The following is a 20,084-nucleotide window of genomic DNA, read 5'->3' on the forward strand; positions in this document are numbered from 1 at the left end:
ACACCCCGATACAGTCAGCTGCAGCCGCGGCTGACAGTTGGGGGCGAGTTATTGGCCCCAAGGGAAAGGGTGCGCAACTTGGGTGTTCTCCTGGAAGCACGGCTATCGTTTGAAAATCATCTGACGGCCGTCTCCAGGAGAGCCTTTCACCAGGTTCGCCTGGTTCGCCAGTTGCGCCCCTTCCTTGATCGGGATGCCTTATGCACGGTCACTCATGCTCTCGTTACCTCTCGCCTGGATTATTGCAATGCTCTCTACATGGGGCTCCCCTTGAGATGCACTCGGAGGCTTCAGTTGGTCCAGAACGCAGCTGATAGAGGGAGTTCCACGTAACTCCCATGTAACACCTCTCCTGCGCAGACTGCACTGGCTACCTGTTGCCTTTCGGGTGCATTTCAAGGTTCTGGTTACCACCTTTAAAGCGCTCCATGGCTTGGGACCTGGGTACTTACGGGACCGCCTGCTGTTACCTCATGCCTCCCACCGTCCCGTACGCTCTTACAGAGAGGGACTTCTCAGGGTGCCGTCCACCAAACAATGTCGGCTGGCGGCCCCCAGGTGAAGATCCTTCTCTGTGGGGGCTCCTACTCTTTGGAATGAACTTCCCCCTGGTTTACGCCAGATACCTGACCTTCGGATCTTTCGCCGCGAATTGAAAACATATTTGTTTATTCACGCGGGGCTAGCTTAAACTTTTTAAACTGTTTAGTTTCTAAATTTTAAATTCTATTTATATTTTAAATTGGGATTTTTAGATTTTAATTATTTTAATTTTTCAGCCAATTGTGTAATAAGTTTTTTTAATTCAGTTTTTAATATTGTATCTTGTGTATGTTTTTAGCCTGGCTGTACACCGCCCTGAGTCCTTCGGGAGAAGGGCGGTCTAGAAATTCAATAAATAATAATAATAATAATAATAATAATAATAATTAATAATGATGATGATGATGATGATGATGATGATGATGATGATGATAATACTGGATTGGGTTGCCATTTCCTTCTCCAGTGGATCACGTTTTTTCAGAACTCTCCTCTGTGATCTGTCCGTCTTGGATGTCCTTGCGCGGCATAGCTCATAGCTTCATTGAGCTACACAAGCCCCTTCGCCACAACAAGGCAGTAATCCATGAAGGGGATCAGCAAAGTAGTTGGATTTAAATTGCAATGGTTAACCTTAAGTTTGTTTGTTAATGTATAACGCATATAATTCATTTTAACAATCATTTATTATTTTTTGTTTAGTTCTGCTTTATAATTTTTAATTCTTTATTAATAATTATTATACAATGGTTTTGAATAATTATTACTTTATATTCACTGTTTTATTGAACAATTGAACTGTTGTATGCCTCCCAAAATCACTTTCTGTGAGATAGGCACCCCTATATATTTCATCCATCAATAAATAAATTTGATCAATAAAATAACCTCTAGTTTATAAATTTTATACTTCTTGTGGTCTGTTACCAAATGTAATTTTCAATCTGTTAACTGATAGGGAAAAAAAAAGTCTGGTGACGTTTTAAATGTCTAAAATACGTTTTTGAAGACTACATTTCATTAGATTCAAGGAATGGAATGGAATGGAATCCTGAGATTTGTGTGTGTGCATATCAGTGGTGGGTTTCAAATTTTTTTACTACCATTCTGTGGGTGTGGCTTGGTGGGTATGGCTTGGTGGGCATGGCAGGGGAAGGATACTGTAAAATCTCCATTCCACAGGAAAGATACTGCAAAATCCCCATTTCCTCCCAATCAGCTGGGAATTGGGAGGCAGAGAATAGATGGAGGCGGGCCAGTCAGAATTTTTACTACCAGTTCTCCAAACTATTCAAAATTTCCGTTACCCGTTCTCCAGAACGGGTCAGAACCACCCACCTCTGGTGCATATATGTACGTGGGTGTGGGTGACTTAGTAGTCTATAATGATTTTAATTTTCTCATACATAATCTCAGTATATTGTATATATAATATAAAAGCAAGGCAGAAAGTTTTGCTTAATGAAAACTTTTGATTATAGAGCATGTGAAAAGTTTCAAAATAACAAAGCTAGAAGAAGGTATAATGAAATATAATTCTAACTACATTTTAAAATATAATGTGGTTCTATATAAACTGAATAAAGCTGTGGCATTGTAATGGAATGCCAGAAAATATAGAAAGCATGTATAGAAAAAAATTACCATTGTGGATTGTATAAAAATGTATAGAAAATATTTGCAGTATCATGTAGAACTAATATATTTTGTGTTAGATCTTCTGGAATTCAAATGTAACATGAACAGATAGACTAATATGGAAAGATATGCATAGGTGGGTGAATGACTGTATATCTTAGTTCAGAAAAATTATTTTAAAAATTATATTGGAGATTTTTTCCATTCTGCAATGTGACTGTATTTGGTAGGATCTGTGACAAGGCATTAAAACAAATTGTAGGTTGAAAATATTTATGATAAAGTGGACAGGACCCGGTCTATATAAACAAGATTCTGACCTAGCACAAATCAATAGTTGTTCAGTAAAAGTAAAGAGCTTACAAGAGTTTCCTCTAATTGTCAAAATAAGGGTAATACAATGGATGGCATTAAAGCTTAAAAGAAATGAAGGAATTGTTTGAAGAATCAAAGCCTAAGTTTGTAAACTGGTCAAGAAGGTCTAGGAATTTTCTTCTTGATGGAAAGCTATCAAGTATGCAGTATGTCACAGAAGTGTGTATAACCCCTCACATTTTGTAAATATTTAAGTATATCTTTTTATATCACAACACTGAAGAAACAACATTTGGCTACAATGTAAAATAGTGAGTATACAGCTTGTATAGTAGTGTAAATGTGCTGTCCCCTCAAAATAGCGCAACACACAGCCATTAATGTCTAAACTGCTAGCAACAAAAGTGAGTACGTCTCTAAGTGATAATGTCCAAATGGGGCCAGAGTGCCAATATTTTGTGTGGCCACCATTGTTTTCCAGCACTGCCTTAACCTTCTTGGGCATAGAGTTCATCAGAGCTTCACAGGTTGCCACTGGAGTCCTCTTCCACTCCTCCATGACAAAGTCACAGAGCTGGTGGATGTTAGAGACCTTGCGCATCTCCATCTTCTGTTTCAGGATGCCCCACAGATGCTCAATGAGGTTTAGGTCTGGATATATGCTTGGCCAGTCCATTACCTTTATCCTCAATGGCAAGGCAGTGGTCGTTTTGGAGGTGTGTTTGGGATCGTGGTTTCCAAGATGGTTATCATGTTGGAATACTGCCCTGTGGCCCAGTCTCTGAAGGGGGATCATGCTCTGCTTCAATATGTCACAGTACGTGTTGGCATTCATGGTTTCCTCAATGTACTGTAGCTCCCCAGTGCTAGCAGCACTGATGCAGCCCAGACCAAGACATTCCCACCACCATGCTTAACTGTAGGCAAGACACACTTGTCTTTGTACTCCTCACCTAGTTGCCACCACACATGCTTGACTCCATCTGAACCAAATAAGTTTATCTTAGTCTCATTGGACCACAGGACATGGTTCCAGAAATTGATGTCCTTGCAGCAAACCATTTGCAGGCTTTCTTGTACATCATCTTTAGAAGAGGCTTCCTTCTGGGACGACAGCCCTGCAGACTAATCTGATGCGGCATATGATCTGAGCACTGACAGGCTGATTCCCTCCCCCCCAATCCTCTTCAACCTCTGCAGAAATGCTGGCAGCACTCGTGTGTCTATTTCCCAAAGTTAACTTCTGGATATGATGCTGAGCATAGGCACTCAACTTCTTTGGTCGACCATGGTGAGGCCTGTTCTGAGTGGAATCTGTCCTGTTAAACCACTGTATAATTTTGGCCACCGTGCTGCAGCTCAGTTTCAGGATCTTGGCAATCTTCTTATAGTCTAGGTCATCTTTATTTAGAGCAACAATTTGTTTTTTCAGATCCTCAGAGAGTTCATTGCCATGAGGTGCCATGTTGAACTTCCAGTGACCAGTATGAGAGAGTGAGAGTGATAACACCGAATTTAACATACCTGGTCTCCTTTCTCATCTGAACCTTTGTAAAACTAACATCACATGACACCAGGGAGGAAAAATGGCTACTTGGGCCCCATTTGGACATTATCACTTAGGGGTGTACTCACTTTTGTTGCCAGCAATTTAGACATTAATGGCTGTGTGTTGCATTATTTTGAAGGGACAGCACATTTATACTGTTATACAAGCTGTATATTCACTACTTTACATTGTAGCCAAGTGTCATTTGTTCAGTATTGTCACATAAAAAGATACACTTAAATATTTACAAATGTGAGGGGGTGTATTCACTTCTATGACATACTTTACATTTGTATGGCCCTTTCTCAAGATATTATGGAGTGTATATATAGTTGGCCTGAGGCAACTTTGTGTAAAATGAAGGATTTGCAAAGTGAATGAATTGCAATCTCAAATTATGTGAAACTGGAAACTGCATTCCTATTTCTGCCCAACATTATTGGGAGATAAAAAAATTTATTGTCTTTTACATTATAGTTGATAGAGTTATACAGAAAAAATATGTTAATAATAAGAAAGGAATCTTATGAATTAACAATGAGAAATCTATTAGGAATAGACCTGGATAACGATGATCTAGCTGGGACAAAAATAGTTCCTGGTTTTTCAGTGGGGTGAACCAGTTATGAAGAAATTTGTGGCAAAAAGACTAGAGAAAAATCTTGTTGGTTTAGAACAAAACAATTCTCTTTACAATATTCAAGTTCTTTTTAAAAAATCTGTATCAATGGTGTGAATTACAATTATAAACAGCTTTATCAACAATGGGAATTCATAAAATAGATGTGACACCAATATTCTTGGTTTTATTATAAGGGAAGGACCCTTAACTTGTGGAAATCTATCTACAAATAATCCTCAATTTACAACAGTTCATTTAGTGACCATTCAAAGTTACAACAGCATTAAAAAAAATGACTTATGATCTTTTTTTCACACTTATGCCCATTGCAGCATACCCATTGACACATGATTTACATTCAGATATTTAACATTTCTGACAGTTGCAGTTTCAGGAAATCAGGAAACACTGTCAGTATAAATTATAAAGATACAAGCGACAAAGTTACAGTCATACAGTCCTAAGTGGAAGGAGATGGGTAATGGGAACGATGAGAAGATTATTAGTAATGCAGATTTGGTAAACAGGTTGACAGTATTGAGGGAATTATTTGTTTAGCAGAGTGATGGCGTTCAGGAAAAAAATGTTCTTGTATCTAGTTGTTCTGGTGTGCTGTGCTCTATAGCGTCATTTTGAGGGTAGGAGTTGAAACAGTTTATGTCCAGGATGTGAGGGGTTTGTAGATATTTTCACAGCTCTCTTTCAGTATACAGGTCCCCAATGGAAGGCAGGTGGGTAGCAATTGTTTTTCTTGCAGTTCTAATTATCCTCTGAAGTCTGTGCCTGTCTTGTTGGGTTCCAGAACCAAACCAGACAGTAACAGAGGTGCAGATGACAGACTCAATAATTCCTCTGTAGAACTGTATCAGCAGCTCCTTGGGCATAAGATAAGGTAACGTAACGTAACGTAACATAACATAACATAACAACAGAGTTGGAAGGGACCTTGGAGGTCTTCTAGTCCAACCCCCTGCCCAGGCAGGAAACCCTACACCATTTCAGACAAATGGCTATCCAACATTTTCTTAAAAATTCCCAGTGTTGGAGTATTCACAACTTCTGCAGGCAAGTTCTTGCACTTATTGATTGTTCTAACTGTCAGGAAATTTCTCCTTAGTTCTAAGTTGCTTCTCTCCTTGGTTAGTTTCCACCCATTGGTTCTTGTTCTACCCTCAGGTGCTTTGGAGAATAGTTTGACTCCCTCTTCTTTGTGGCAACCCCTGAGATGGAACACTGCTATCATGTCTCCCCTAGTCCTTATTTTCATTAAACTAGACATACCGAGTTCCTGCAACCGTTCTTCATATGTTTTAGCCTCCAGTCCCCTAATCATCTTTGTTGTTCTTCTCTGCACTCTTTCTAGAGTCTCAACATCTTTTTTACATCGTGGCGACCAAAACTGAATGCAATATTCCAAGTGTGGCCTTACAAAGGCATTATAAAGTGGTATTAACACTTCACGTGATCTTGATTCTATCCCTCTGTTTATGCAGCCCAGAACTGTGTTGGCTTTTTTGGCAGCTGCTGCACACTGCTGGCTCATATCTAAATGGTTGTCCTCTAGGACTCCAAGATCCCTCTCACAGTTACTATTATTGAGCAAGGTACCACATATACGGTACCTGTGCACTGTTTTTTTGCCTAAAAGTAGAACCTTACTTTTTTCACTGTTGAATTTCATTTTGTTAGTTAGTGCCCAAGTTCAAGTCTGTCAAGATCCTTCTGTATCTTGAGCCTATCTTCTGGAGTGTTGGCTATTCCTGCCAGCTTGGTGTCATCTGCAAATTTGATGAGTTCCCCATCTATCCCCTCGTCCAAGTCATTGATGGAGATGTTGAAGAGTACTGGGCCTAAAACAGAACCTTGGGGTACTCCACTGCATACTTCCCTCCATGTGGATGTAGTTCCATTGAGGACTACACGTTGAGTGCGGTTGGTCAGCCAGTTATGAATCCATCTGGTGGTGGTGGTGTCTAACCCACATTTTTCTACTTTATCTAGTAGTAGGTTATGGTCTACTTTATCAAATGTCCAAGTAAATTATATCGACAGCATTCCTCTGATCCACTAATTCTGTCACTTTGTCAAAGAATGCAATGAGATTAGTCTGGCATGATCTGTTTTTGACAAACCTCTGTTGGCTTTTGGTTATTACTTTGTTTGCTTCTAGGTGTTCAATGATTCGTTGCTTGATTATCTTTTCCCGAATCTTCCCTGGTATTGAGGTCAGGCTAATAGGTCTGTAGTTTCCTGGATCTTTTTTTTTTCCTTTTTTGAAGATGGGAACTATATCAGTTCTTTTCCAGTCCTCTGGCAGTTCCCCTGTGCTCCAGGATCTTTGAAAGATATACTTCAATGGTTCTGAGATCTCATCTGCCAATTCTTTCAGAACCTTGGGGTGCAATCCATCCGGTCCTGATGATTTGAACTCATCTAGGGTAGACAGGTGTTCACTTACCATTTTTTTCCTATTTTAACTTGTGTTCCTAATCTGTTTTTTGTGGTGCTGTTTTTGATAGGTTGGATTGTTTTTTCCTTTTGTGTAAAGACAGATGCAAAAAATGAGTTAAGTAGATCTGCTTTCTCCCTGTTGCTTGTCATCTTCTTGCCACTTTCTCCCAGCAATGGGCCAATTGTTTTCTTGACTTTTTTCTTGTTTTTAACATGTTGGAAGAAGCTTTTTTTGTTATTTTTTACTTTTGTCACTAGCCTTTGTTTGTTGTGAGCCTTAGCTTTCCTCACTTCATCTTTACAGGCTCAGGCTATTTGCTGATATTCTGCCTTAGTTATTTGTCCCTCTTTCCACTTTTTATACTTGTCCTTTTTGTCTTTCAATTTGTCAGATAGTTCTTTATGCATCCATGCTGGTTTCTTTTGAGATGTATTATTTTTCTTCTTCATTGGTATTGTTCTAGTATTGTATTGTATTGTTGGTATTGTTCTTCATTGGTATTGGGCTTTTATAATCTCACTTTTCAAAATTTCCCAAGCTTCTTGAGTTGTTTTCCCCTTGAGGATTCTCATCCATGGAATCCTTCTCAAGCTCTCTCTAAGTTTATTGAAATTAGCTCTCTTAAAGTCCACTCTAGTTTGACTTTATTCTACTACTTGTGTTAGCATAATGTTGAATTCCAGTATTGCGTGATCACTTGCCCCCAAGGTTCCTGTAGCTTCAACACCTTCTATCATTTCTTCTCTGTTAGTGAGAATTAAGTCCAATATGGCTGATCCCCTTGTTCCCTTCTCTACTTTGTGGGAAATGAAGTTGTCTGCTAGGTTTGTTAGAAACCTGTTGGATCTTCCACTTGATGCAGAGTTTGTCTCCCAGTTGATGTCAGGGTAGTTAAAATCCCCCATTACTACTGTGATGTGCTTCCTACATACCTTAGTTAGCTGACTAGCAAAAAGTTCATCTACTTCCTCTGCTTGGTTGGGTGGCCTATAGTATAGACCTATGGCAATATCATTCCCCCCCCCCTTTAATATTGACCCAAATGCATTCAAGATAATTTTCATCATTGTTGTGTTCTATTTCTGCAGAGATGTAGTTATTTCTTACATATAGTGCAACTCCACCTCCTCTTTTATTTGGTCTATTTCTTTTAAATAATTTATATCCCTCTAGCTGTATGTTCCATTTGTCGGTTTCATCCCACCAAGTTTCCTTAATGGCAACAATATCATATCTGCCCTCATTTACTTGAATTTCTAATTCACCCTGTTTATTCCTCATACTCTGTGCATTGGTGTATAGACATTTTGATTGACCTTGTGTTTACTGTCTACATAACCTGTCTTGTGCCTGACTGCCCCTACTTTCTTGCCACCTGTTTGACTAGTGCATATGTTATGGCACTCACTATTAAATGCTTGATTTTGCTTTATAGCAAGGCTGATAATCTTACTTACACAGACATCTGTATTACATGCACTGATAACCCTATTAATTTTGGATTGCTGGGGACAGAAATTTTCTGTATCAATTAATTCTCTGTCCCCACTGTTCAGTTTAAATGTTTATCCAGAAAATCTGTGAATGTATTGCTAAGTAACTCAGTCCTTTTCTTTGATGGATGCAATCCATCTCTTAACTTAGCAGTTTGAGCTTTCTGAGTTTAAGTTATTTATTCAATTAATTTAACCGCCCACCTCACATATGTGACTTGAGGTAGCTTACAAAGTTTAAAAAAAACAAAAATGTATATAAAAAAAAGTATATATATTTCAAAAAAAAATTATCCAGAATAAATGTGTAAACATTAAACATGCTGGATGATTATATCATAATTTCTGTAGTCCAGGTTCATTTTTTCACTCTTGTCGTACATGGAAAAAGTGTCTGGCCAGGACTGAACTTTACTGGAACTCCATTACTGGTAAACTGTTTCCAAGACTGAGCTATCAGTCATTTGATTTTGATAACTGAATGCATCCATTGGGTTCACCCAAGTTATCATAGACAGAGTTTTTTATTTGTTATCTTTAAAGTCACTTTTAATGAGAATGAATACCACACAATTTATCTTTCCAATTCTTGATACCCAAGGCTTCCATTTCTTCCCAGCAATATAGAAGCACCGTGTTTCCCCAAAAATAAGACCTGGTCTTACCCGCTTACTTAGGACTACCACAGGCAGGCCTCCCATGCCTCGACACCTGTCGCGCTTCTGCCCAACATCTTCTGTGACTGCTCGCAGCCAGACACCATGTGGCTTGTCACACCTGTGCCACCGCTCATGACAGGAGGCTGCATGGTGTGTTGTGCTGTTGCGTATGTGAGCGGTGCCACTGGCGTGATGTGCCAAGTGGCGTCCTGCCACAACTCTAGCATAAAGTCGTCATAGCAGATGGAAAAGTATAATACAAAATTTATTAGACAAATGGGCTATCCAATCTCTTTTTAAAATCCTCCAGTGATGGAGCACCCACAACTTCTAAAGGCAAGTCGTTCCACTGGTTTATGTCACAGAAAAGTTTATTGTATCTAAGGGATCATTTCATAGCAAAGTACAGAGTAACACTATTCTTAAATATTTTTATATGCGTTTGGGAAGCCAAACAATTATTGCTTATCGAATACAAAAAGATCTTTTGTTTCAAATATCATTGTTTTGATATTTTTTCCCATTTAGGAACAGCTTCTGAAGATGGTAAGACAATAAAAGAGCAAATATATTTATCTTAATATTTCCATCATCATAAACCATATTGTATGCCGACCATATAGTTCATTACACGGTCTTTGGATTATTTATTAATTTGCTTAGCTAATAATGTTTATGTCTTTTTTTCAAATGCAGATTGGCAATAACATGTATCAATATCCATTATATTTTAAATGTTTAAACTTTTTCATTTGCTTTGCCATTAATTTTTTTTAGTGAAACTTAACACACTGGTAGACATTCTCATGCTTTTGGGAACAGGTGCTACTATTACTCAATCTTTGAAATTTATTTTGGCATCATGGTTATGTAACTAGATGTCAACATTCAATGCCTGAGATTTAGACCAAATATTGTCAAATGACAAAATATTTTTAAAACACTAATATGAAATCTACAAAATAATGATCAACAAATTTGATGCTACCTCATTTGGAATACCTAATTTTTAATTACTTTTTAATGAAATGCAGACTAAATTCTTTATAAATAAAACAATTTTGTTGGCTGATACTTATTTAAAATTACATTAAAATTCACAAAATACAAATCAATTATGTAATATTATTTAAATTATATTTTATCCTAATTTACTTAAAGCAGTTTAAAAGATACTTTCACATGTTAATTTCACAAGTCTTTTGTGCATTAAGCCCATTTTTTTTCTGATTGACTCTGTCACCTAATGAGCTTTATTATTTGAACCCAAATCCATGATCACTGTTAAATAACACCCGTATGTATGTATGTATGTAAGTTATGGTGGATTATTAATAGAAATGTGTTTTTTCTAAGTATGGCTCCAACCTCTTCACAGGATAAGAGAACAAGTTGCTTTCATATATATTTCATAATTTTTAAAATTATGACAGCAATTGACTATCTAATATATGGTCATCTGACAATATTGAATCATTTAATAGACTTTTTACTTATTTCATTCTAAGCAATAAGACTTACAGAATGGATTTATTTTTATTGAAATGAAAATAATGTATTTGGTTATTTAACATCTTAACAAAATAGTGGCACTTTGTATTCCCTATGTTTACAAGTCAAACTATCTGTATTTACACACATTATAGTGAAGGGCAGAATTTCTGTCATTGCATGGATTTGAGTGTTTTAGTTATAGACCAAGTATATTGGGTATAAGAAATTTAATTTGATAATGTCATCAAGAATTGAATGAATACAGGCTCTCGTCTCAGACAGTAGATTTTTCTCTGTGCCTGAGTAAACAATATATTTTTGTAGGAGACCTAAATGATTTGGTATCTATTTAACTAAATTATCTGTGGAAAATCTTTGGTGTATTAGTTTTTTTTAAAATTTTGATATTAACCAAAGATGACAATAGGAAGTTTCAAACACTTGAGCAATTCAGTTTTGAGAACTGAAAAAGAAAATGTTGGCTCTTCAAGTTACTTTTAATCTATCCTGCTATTATTCAATAAAATGGAATTTTGTGAATAGTTTCAAAATGTTTCGAATTAAAAAAAAATAGAATCTATATGTTTATGTGAGGGTGTGTGTGTGTTTGTATAGTCACACACACACATATTCATATATATCAGGGGTGTCAAACTCCATTTCACTGAGGGCTGCATCAGGGTTGTGTTTAACCTGGGGGGCATGGCTGGGGTGGGCGTGGCCAGCTCGACATCACTTGTCAAGGCTCCGTTTTCAGCTGTGACAGCCTCCTGCAGCTTTCTGCCAGCAAAAACGAAGCACAGGGAGCTCTGTTGCTCTGGCAGAGGCCAGTCCTTCACTGTTTCCAGAGCAGCCCCATGGGCCCTGTGGTGCTTAGGATCTGGCCTACAGATCCGGCAGGGAGTTTCACACCCCAGATATAGATAGATATAGATATTGCTATCCAACTTCAAAATGGAAGACAGTATACACTTCAATTTTGATATGGTACATGTGTAACAGTATCTTACACTGTTTAAAATAAAATATACTTATTTTACTTTAAAATAGAAATTATAATAGATAATTTTATTCAGTGTTTATATATTTAAGAGATACTAGTTTTATTCTTTCAGTGGTAAATGCAGGATAATATTAAAGCAGGAAAAAAGAAAATTGCTCTATCTGTTACCTATCAAATTAAAGAATTGAGAAGTAATGGAGCTGATTCATTATTTCAACTACACTGTAGCATTGTTACTCTCCCAATTAACTAAATTATTTCTATACGTATGAATTTCACTTCTTTCTTTTTTCTTTCTTTTATAGGACGTGTGCGAACCAAGCTTTCAACACCCTCTATTGGAGTGGGAAATTCAAAGGCAGATTCCAGGGGCCGGAGTCGAACAAAAGTTGTATCTCAGTCTCAACGTATGTATTGCTTGTCTCAAAAATGTTTTAAACTCATAAATCTATTGTACACTCATTGACCAAAGGATATGGTCAAAATATTTCTTCAGAAACACTACATACTGAGTTATTATTCTGTGCCATAGGTTCATCATCGCCAGACAAAAATGAAGGTATTTTTTTTTTCAGTGTTTCAGTGTTTCGGGTCAGTAGTCTGCATGCTCTTGGAGTCTTCTATACCTTGTGTTGTGTTATTTTGAATAAGATATTCAGAAAAAGAAAATTAATCCTTTCAGTGTAGAATTTTTAAAACTTGACCTCTCTTCACTGGGAAGTCCTATAGTTATTTGCGGTTTAAACAGAGAATAAGAAAGCAAAAAGTTAGTGGGTATCATTTCAATGCCTGAAAACATTTTAATTAACTACAATTCAAACATTAAAATTCAATAATTTAAATTCCATCAAGTATATTGTTGCTATGTTATGTAGAACTGAATGCATTATTTCAAAATTAATGCATTGGAATGTATTATTCAAAAAAAAAATATTTCTAATTGATATACATTTGAGGAAAATAGAAGCATTGCTGAAAATAATGTTATTTTCTAAAATACAGTATGTATACTTCCAACCTCTTTTGTAAACTATTGCACATGAATGGCGAATACATTTACAAGCACAGGCAAATATCCCTTAAGAGACTTATTGGAATGGTCTCTATATTTAATGTTTAACTTACAACTTCTTCGTTGTTATAGTATCATAAACAATATTGAGCATTATAAAAGATGTGCAATGGATGTAATTATTTTCTGTTTGCAATAATAGTATAAAAATAACTGTTGCAAAAGTCTGTCCTATACATATTGGTAAATAATTGTAGTGGGGATAAACATTCTGGGCATTTTTTCCTGCCGAGTTCCATATTTTGATACTGAAATTGAATGTCTTGACAAATGAAATCACTTCAGCGGCAGTGGATTTTAAATACTGCATCTAGTCTAAAGTTCATTGTACTTATTTTCATGCCTATGGGTTTATGACTTTTCGGCTCATATGGGAGGTGTCAAACTCGCGGTGTCACATGACATATCATGACTTTTCCCCCCCTTTGCTAAACAGAGGGTGGGCATGGCCAGCATGTGATGCATCTGGCCCGTGTACTGCGAGTCTGACACCCCCGGATTACATCATTTTTAGGGGTTCGAAATTTACATTTCAAATATATATACAAGTATATTTTTCAAGTACATATATCTTTGTCAAGTAGCTGTAACTGATTATTGCTCCTTGTTCCTTAAATGTAAAATAGCAATTCCAGAGAGAGTGGTGGTGGTGGTGGTGTGGATATGTGTATTCAGATGACCTAATACTTATTCAAATGAAGAGACAAGGTGAAAGTCTAGCATAATATAATAGTTATGTTGTAATAGTTAGTTATTAATACTTGTGGCCAAGTATTCTATCCCAGAGATAGTCAACTAAAGGCTTAGATGCTGCAAAGATAAGCTGAGTAAATTGCTGGCATACCGACCGATTGCTACCTGATATGATTCTTTCCTTGAGGATGAGTTTGAAATTCTCTTGTCCTCTGTTGTTGGGCAGTTTTAATTTTCATTCTGTAAGGATCATCTCTAGTAAAGCTCAAGAATTAATGTATATTGTGGTTCAATAATTTTAAGTGGACCCATTCTTGTCCTAAAACAGATATTTGTGATCAGAATATAGAGAGTGTTTCCACTATCATCAAACAGTTCCTGTGACCTTTGAGACTGGACCTCTATAGAGCAAACAGACTATTTCAGATGGTCATCCCAGATCTCTCATAGCTATATTCAGCGAGTGCTGGGTGTTTTTTAAAAGTCTCCTTTATATTTGGTAATAAACAGCAATCAAGCACTTGATATAATTGTCCTCAGCAGCCTGTCTATTGGTTAATTGCAGATTTTTTCCTTCCAGAGATGCAGCAGCAAAACTAATCTGATTGAATGTGGGTATGAGCTCAATTTCAAGTTTACACAATTTCATGAGTAAGGGAGGTGAAACATCATTCACCAATATTGCATCATTAGGCTATTGATCAGACTTGTTTAGAGAACCTAGCTTCTGCTAGGAAAGGGCAACAAGTAAATCTGGCAACTAGGACCAATTAGCACTGCCAATTAATATTAAGCATTGCCAATAAGATCAGTGATATTCATTAGAATCTTGATTCTGAATAGGTGGTGGCCTAAACAATATCTAGCTATATTATATGGATCTGTTTTTCACCTGTAAAGTGGATGCAGAAGGTAATGTGGGAAACCCAATGGAAGCACTTTTGTAAGAAGCTATAGTACACTTCTTCCTTAATAAGTTTTTCTTGGAACCATTTGTATTAGATAACAATTGCCAAATCTCCAATCTTCCCTTTTGGGGGAAGATTATGCAGAACCCAGTGGATCTCCATAATCTGCTATAGAGCAGATTCAATCAAGTTTCAGGCTTGGGTCTGAGACTGAAGCTTGGGTTGCTTTTACAGGTATCCTTCATTATGATCTGGGTGGAGAACTATATTCCTTCTGGTTCTTTTATATTTTTCAGAACTCTTCAATACCATCAATCATCGTATTCTTCTGAGTAGCTGTCAGGGATTGAAGGCTGTAGGCATAGTTTTACAGAAATTCTGCTTCTTATTCAATGGGCAATTCCAGACTCTGGCCGTAAGAGCAATGAACCTTGATGGAACGTCAAAGGGCTCGATCTTCTCTCCCTACTTTTTAATATCTACATGAAACTGCTAGAGGTGATCATTTGTCAGTTTGAGACCCAGTATCCGGATCCAGGTTTTGACACAGAGTCTAGAAGCTCTGAGAGAGTCAGATAAAACAGGCTAAAGTTGAACCCATAAGAGATAGTTATTGTTTATTCATCATGGATATCTAATGTCTCTTATATTGTATGTTGATGAACCAACACTATCCCTAAAGGAACAGATTCATGCTAGCGGTCCTAGGCTTGTTGTTATTGCGAGAAGGGCAGGTGGCTAATGGTTCTTTGTCAAGATATGCGGTGCCAGTTCAGCCTTATTTGGAACACATGGATCATTTGCTTGGATTATTGCTGTGCACTTTGTACTTCCTTTGAAAATAACCTGGAAACTAATCTTAAAGTTAGCAGTCTAGTTTTTTGCTGACTCACACCAACGTAACTATTATCTAAAAGTGCTGATTTTGATTTGGTTTGACTCTGAATTAGTTCAGGCACTGATTTATGCAATCAATACAGCCACTCCCAGCATGGATTTATTTATTTATTGCACCAACTGGCACTAGCAATTCTAAAATGTTACCTTTGGTTAAAAGTATAAAACAAAGGAACAAAAAACAAAACATACAAACACTCAGTTTAAGGAGAATATTTTTGTAGGATACAAACAAAGAAAATAGAAGGTTGTAGAGATGTTTTCCTTGTTTTGCACTTGTTTAGGTTGATTATCCTTCCTCCTGAAATACAGGCGGCCCCTACTTTATTAATTTTTCATAAATTTCTTAAAACGAATGCCAGGTAGTCTTCACTTAGCAACCACAATTGAGCTGGCTACTCAGTTGTTAACAAGTAGTTGTTAAGTGAAACTGTGAACTGTATTTATGATCTTACTTTCTTTCAGTTTTCCTTTGCTTTATGGACCTGCAAAAGTAGTAAATGCAAGAACTGAAAGTTCTTTTTCATCACTATTGTAACTACAAGAAGCAGCTAAATGAGTCAATCACTAAATGAGGGCTACATGTACTGAACATTTGAATTGTGATTGTTGCCATTTACTTATTTGTATTACTTCTTTTCTACCTTTATTAATTGGTTTTTATGAATTTTATTATAAGCATTTTTTAAAATTTTCCTTTAATTGATTAAAATTATACTCTGAATATTTTAATAACTTTATCTTTGTATAAAGTTAAAAATCTCAATGTATCCTGCCATGGGTAATATGTGTAATAAATAAACAAACTAAAACATTATTTTTTCATTAAAACAGTTCAGATTTATAGTCTTATTTTAAAATAATTAATTTGATAAAATTAAGGTGAAAAATGGTGATCAACTGTTTTTGTACTATAGCCAATGTATGAAAATGTATACGCAGTTTCAGCAGTTATTTTTCTCAAAATTACGCTGAAATTTTCCTGATTGGAAGCATTCCAAACTGTGCTGAAATTTGAAAAAATGAAGCTTATGTTGAGTCTATGTGGAACAGCAGGTTCAAAGACTCAGCTGTTTTTATCAGAGAAGGAGTAGGATTGGGTGGGTATTTTCAACATTCATTTAAAGAAGCTTTCTACTCCTTGTTTGGTCAGAAATCTAAATTAGAGCAATTCCACATATGATCACCACATTGAATAATTGATTATTCTGCCCAGGTGGGTGGATTTTTCCTAAATTGTCTCTCTTCTAGGAATAAATCTAGCACAACTCCACTTGTTAATGAAATCAAATATATTCATTACTCAATATAGAGATTATTTAGTCAAGATAATCAACTAAATATCCTTGAGACTATTAAATCTTTACCCATGCCATCATACCCTCTGCATGTTTGCACAACATTTATCATTTATTAATGCCAGAATATTTACTTCAGTCAGTGGTTGGAGTATTGTGGGTATATATCAGTAATAATGGAATTAGCCTGCATATGCATAGTTTTGTACAGCAGTTTTCATTAAGAGTATAAGAAAACTAACAAAATGGAAGCATAATTATTTTTTCTGTCATTATATTCACAAATGCAGAATCATTCAGATAATGATTCAACAAGTGCAGGTAGATATTTTAAAAATTAGACAGCCATATTTAGTTACTACTTCACTTTTGCATGAATATCAGATATGGAATTCTTATACATTATCCCTCCTTTGCTTTCATTTTCTTTCATTGGATTCTATAGAATAAAAAATATAATACTATTTTTCTGTGCCTATTAGACATTTATTATTATACACTTTCTATTTTTCTGTACCTATTAGACACTTTCGTTAGAGCTTTCAACAGTTTGATGTAACAATTCAGTTAAATTCATTGCTTTAGGTCTTTGTTCAAGAGCTGAAAAATTGTAATTATACAGCAACTGGAAGCTACTTAAATGCACTGCTCTTAGCTCTAACCTTCTTATGGCATTTCCAGCTTTTTATATGAACTGACTAAAGCTTTTTTATTTCCATTCACCATTCATTATTAACCTGCTCTGCTCCCTCCCTCTTCATGGATTTTAAAACCTTGCCCTATTCCTGCCTTTACACTTGTTCAGGATCACAGTCTGCTAATCCACAGTCTGGTGGTAAGGCTTTTTAGATTTTGTATGTGCATTCTTGTTTGACCATCTATTCCAGGACCCTATTCAGCAGAAACACTATTTATTTGGGTATACAAGAAATATGTTTCAGCCCCAAAAATAGTAATCATATATGAAGAATCAAAACCATACTGAGAATAGCTCAAAAGGAGGGATTAGGGACACATTTGTGATGCTGTATGTTTTTTTCAATTATTTTAATCAAGGAAAAAAATATTGTTGCATATTTCAATCGAACATGCTTTATGTGTGAAGATTCTGTTTAGGGTCAGCATGGTGTTCTCACAAATCTTCAAGTAAACAATTTGAAATGAATAGTATTTTTAAAAGTATATTGTTAGTGCACAATTGCAGCCTTGGTAAAAGATGTTACATATGCATTTGAAGAGAAACAAAATCAGATTTGATCAATTTTCAGTTGCTTTTTACAACCCTCATTATCCTGTGTGTTTAGAAATCATACCATGATTTGATGAATGGTAATCTAGGGAAATAGGAATAGGTTTGCATTCTCCAAATTATCTGAATGTTGTCCTAATTCCCTGATCAGTTTTAATGCATTTTTAAAAGGTTTACAAAGTATATATTATTATATCTGGTTTGATATATATCATTTTTCTGCTGCATAGATTCCTATATAAAAAGAGCATATATTCAGTATTTCCCAAACTTCTGAAAACTGAGCTATATTCCTGTTTCTGAAAAAAAATTAGCAAAATCCCAAAGATTTTTTATAGACAGCAAGGGTTATACTCATTTAGTGAGGCAATAGGGCTGATTATATGTACTTATTTTGTCTTCTTTCAGAGATAAAAAAAATGCTGCTGTCTTAGTTCGGTTTGGTTTAGTTCAGTTCCGTCTTGTTGGATCTGCTTTGTTTTATACTAAAGCCTTCAGGACTACCAAATAAACCTTGGTGCAAAAAACATTTCTCATTTATTCAGAAATATTTTAAATGTAGCAGACTAATTTTTACAAAGAAGTTAATTATGTTGATACTTTACAATTTTTGTTGATCTGCTCCAAAATCCCAAATGTTTACTAGTAGATCCAAGACTCTCTGATTGCTGTTTTTGTAGCAACGTTAGAGCCATGTTGAATTTCATAAATCACATATAAGCATGAAAATGTGTACAGTTTGGGAATTGCTGTTGTATTACCAGTGCATAAATAATGATCACATAACATTTGCCTGTCTTGCCTCATCATCTTTCATGTGGTTTATTCTCTCTCTCTCTCTCCCCCTCCACCCTCTCTCTCTCTCCCTCCCTCCCTTCCTCTTGCTCTCTCTCCACACACGCACACATACACACACACTGGGGGGGGGAGAGATTGGTGAAGTTTATATATGGACCATCTTTAAATTGGTGAAGTCTTGATTATATTCTGCATATATTCCTCAAGATGGTATTTTAAAAGCTTTTCACAGGAACTTGTAACTAGGCTGATAAAAATATGTATTTATTTAATCATTTTATTTATTTAATTAAATTTTTATACCACCCTATCTCCCGAAGGACTCAGGGCGGTTTACAGCCAGATAGAACAAGAATAAATACAGGATAAAAACAATATTTAAAAAACTTATTAAATTAGGCCATATTTAAAATTATAATTAAAATAGTAAAAAAACCCATATAAAAACTAAAATCCTAGGCCAGTCTTGCGCAAATAAATAGATGTGTCTTCAGGTTGCGGCGAAAGGTTCGAAGGTCAGGAAGTTGGCGGAGTCCTGGGGGAAGTTCATTCCAGAGGGTGGGAGCCCCCACAGAGAAGGCTCTTCCCCGGGTGTCACCAGTCGACACTGCCTGATGGATGGCACCCTAAGGAGTCCCTCTCTGTGAGAACGTACGGGTCGGTGGGAGGCAATTGGTGGCAGTAGACGGTCCCGTAAGTAACCCGGCCCTATGCCATGGAGCGCTTTAAAGATAGTGACCAAAACCTTGAAGCGCACCCGAAAGACCACAGGTAGCCAGTGCAGCCTGTGCAGGAGTGGTGTCACAGGGGAGCCACGAGTGGCTCCCTCTACCACCCGCGCAGCTGCATTCTGAACTAACTGGAGCCTCCGGATGCTCTTCAAGGGGAGCCCCATGTAGAGAGCATTGCAGTAATCCAAGCAAGAGGTAACCAAAGCATGAGTGACCGTGCATAGGGCATCCCGGTCTAGGAAGGGGCGCAACTGGCGAATCAGGCAAACCTGATAAAATGCCCTCCTGGAGACGGTCGTCAAGTGATCTTCAAGAGACAACCGCCCATCCAGGAGAACGCCCAAGTTGCGCACCCTCTCCATCGGGGCCAATGACTCGCCCCCAACAGTCAGCCGCGGCTGCAGCTGACTGTACCGGGGTGCCGGCATCCACAGCCATTCCGTCTTGGAGGGATTGAGCTTGAGCCTGTTTCTCCCCTTCCAGACCCGTACGGCTTCCAGACACCGGGACAGCACTTCGATAGCTTCGTTGGGGTGGTCTGGGGTGGAGAAGTACAGCTGAGTGTCATCAGCGTACAGTTGGTACCTCACCCCAAAACCACTGATGATCTCACCCAGCGGCTTCATATAGATGTTGAACAGGAGAGGCGAGAGAATCGACCCTTGCGGCA

At 36.9% G+C, this 20,084-nt stretch overlaps 1 protein-coding gene across 7 annotated transcripts in view; it reads left to right on the plus strand.

Annotated features, from left to right (window-relative positions):
• CLASP2 (cytoplasmic linker associated protein 2) overlaps positions 1-20,084 on the plus strand; it is a 425,149-nt gene that overhangs the window by 293,974 nt on the left and 111,091 nt on the right. For 6 of the 7 annotated variants that reach the window (XM_058184362.1, XM_058184359.1, XM_058184356.1 and 3 more), the window contains 2 exons: positions 9,800-9,817; positions 12,074-12,175. In XM_058184362.1, the coding sequence (XP_058040345.1) occupies positions 9,800-9,817; positions 12,074-12,175 (120 nt within the window). The remainder of the gene's footprint in view (positions 1-9,799; positions 9,818-12,073; positions 12,176-20,084) is intronic. The other variant, XM_058184357.1, reaches the window with a different exon arrangement.

The sequence above is a fragment of the Ahaetulla prasina genome, chromosome 4 (genome assembly GCF_028640845.1).
Source record: "Ahaetulla prasina isolate Xishuangbanna chromosome 4, ASM2864084v1, whole genome shotgun sequence".
Lineage (NCBI taxonomy): Eukaryota > Metazoa > Chordata > Lepidosauria > Squamata > Colubridae > Ahaetulla > Ahaetulla prasina.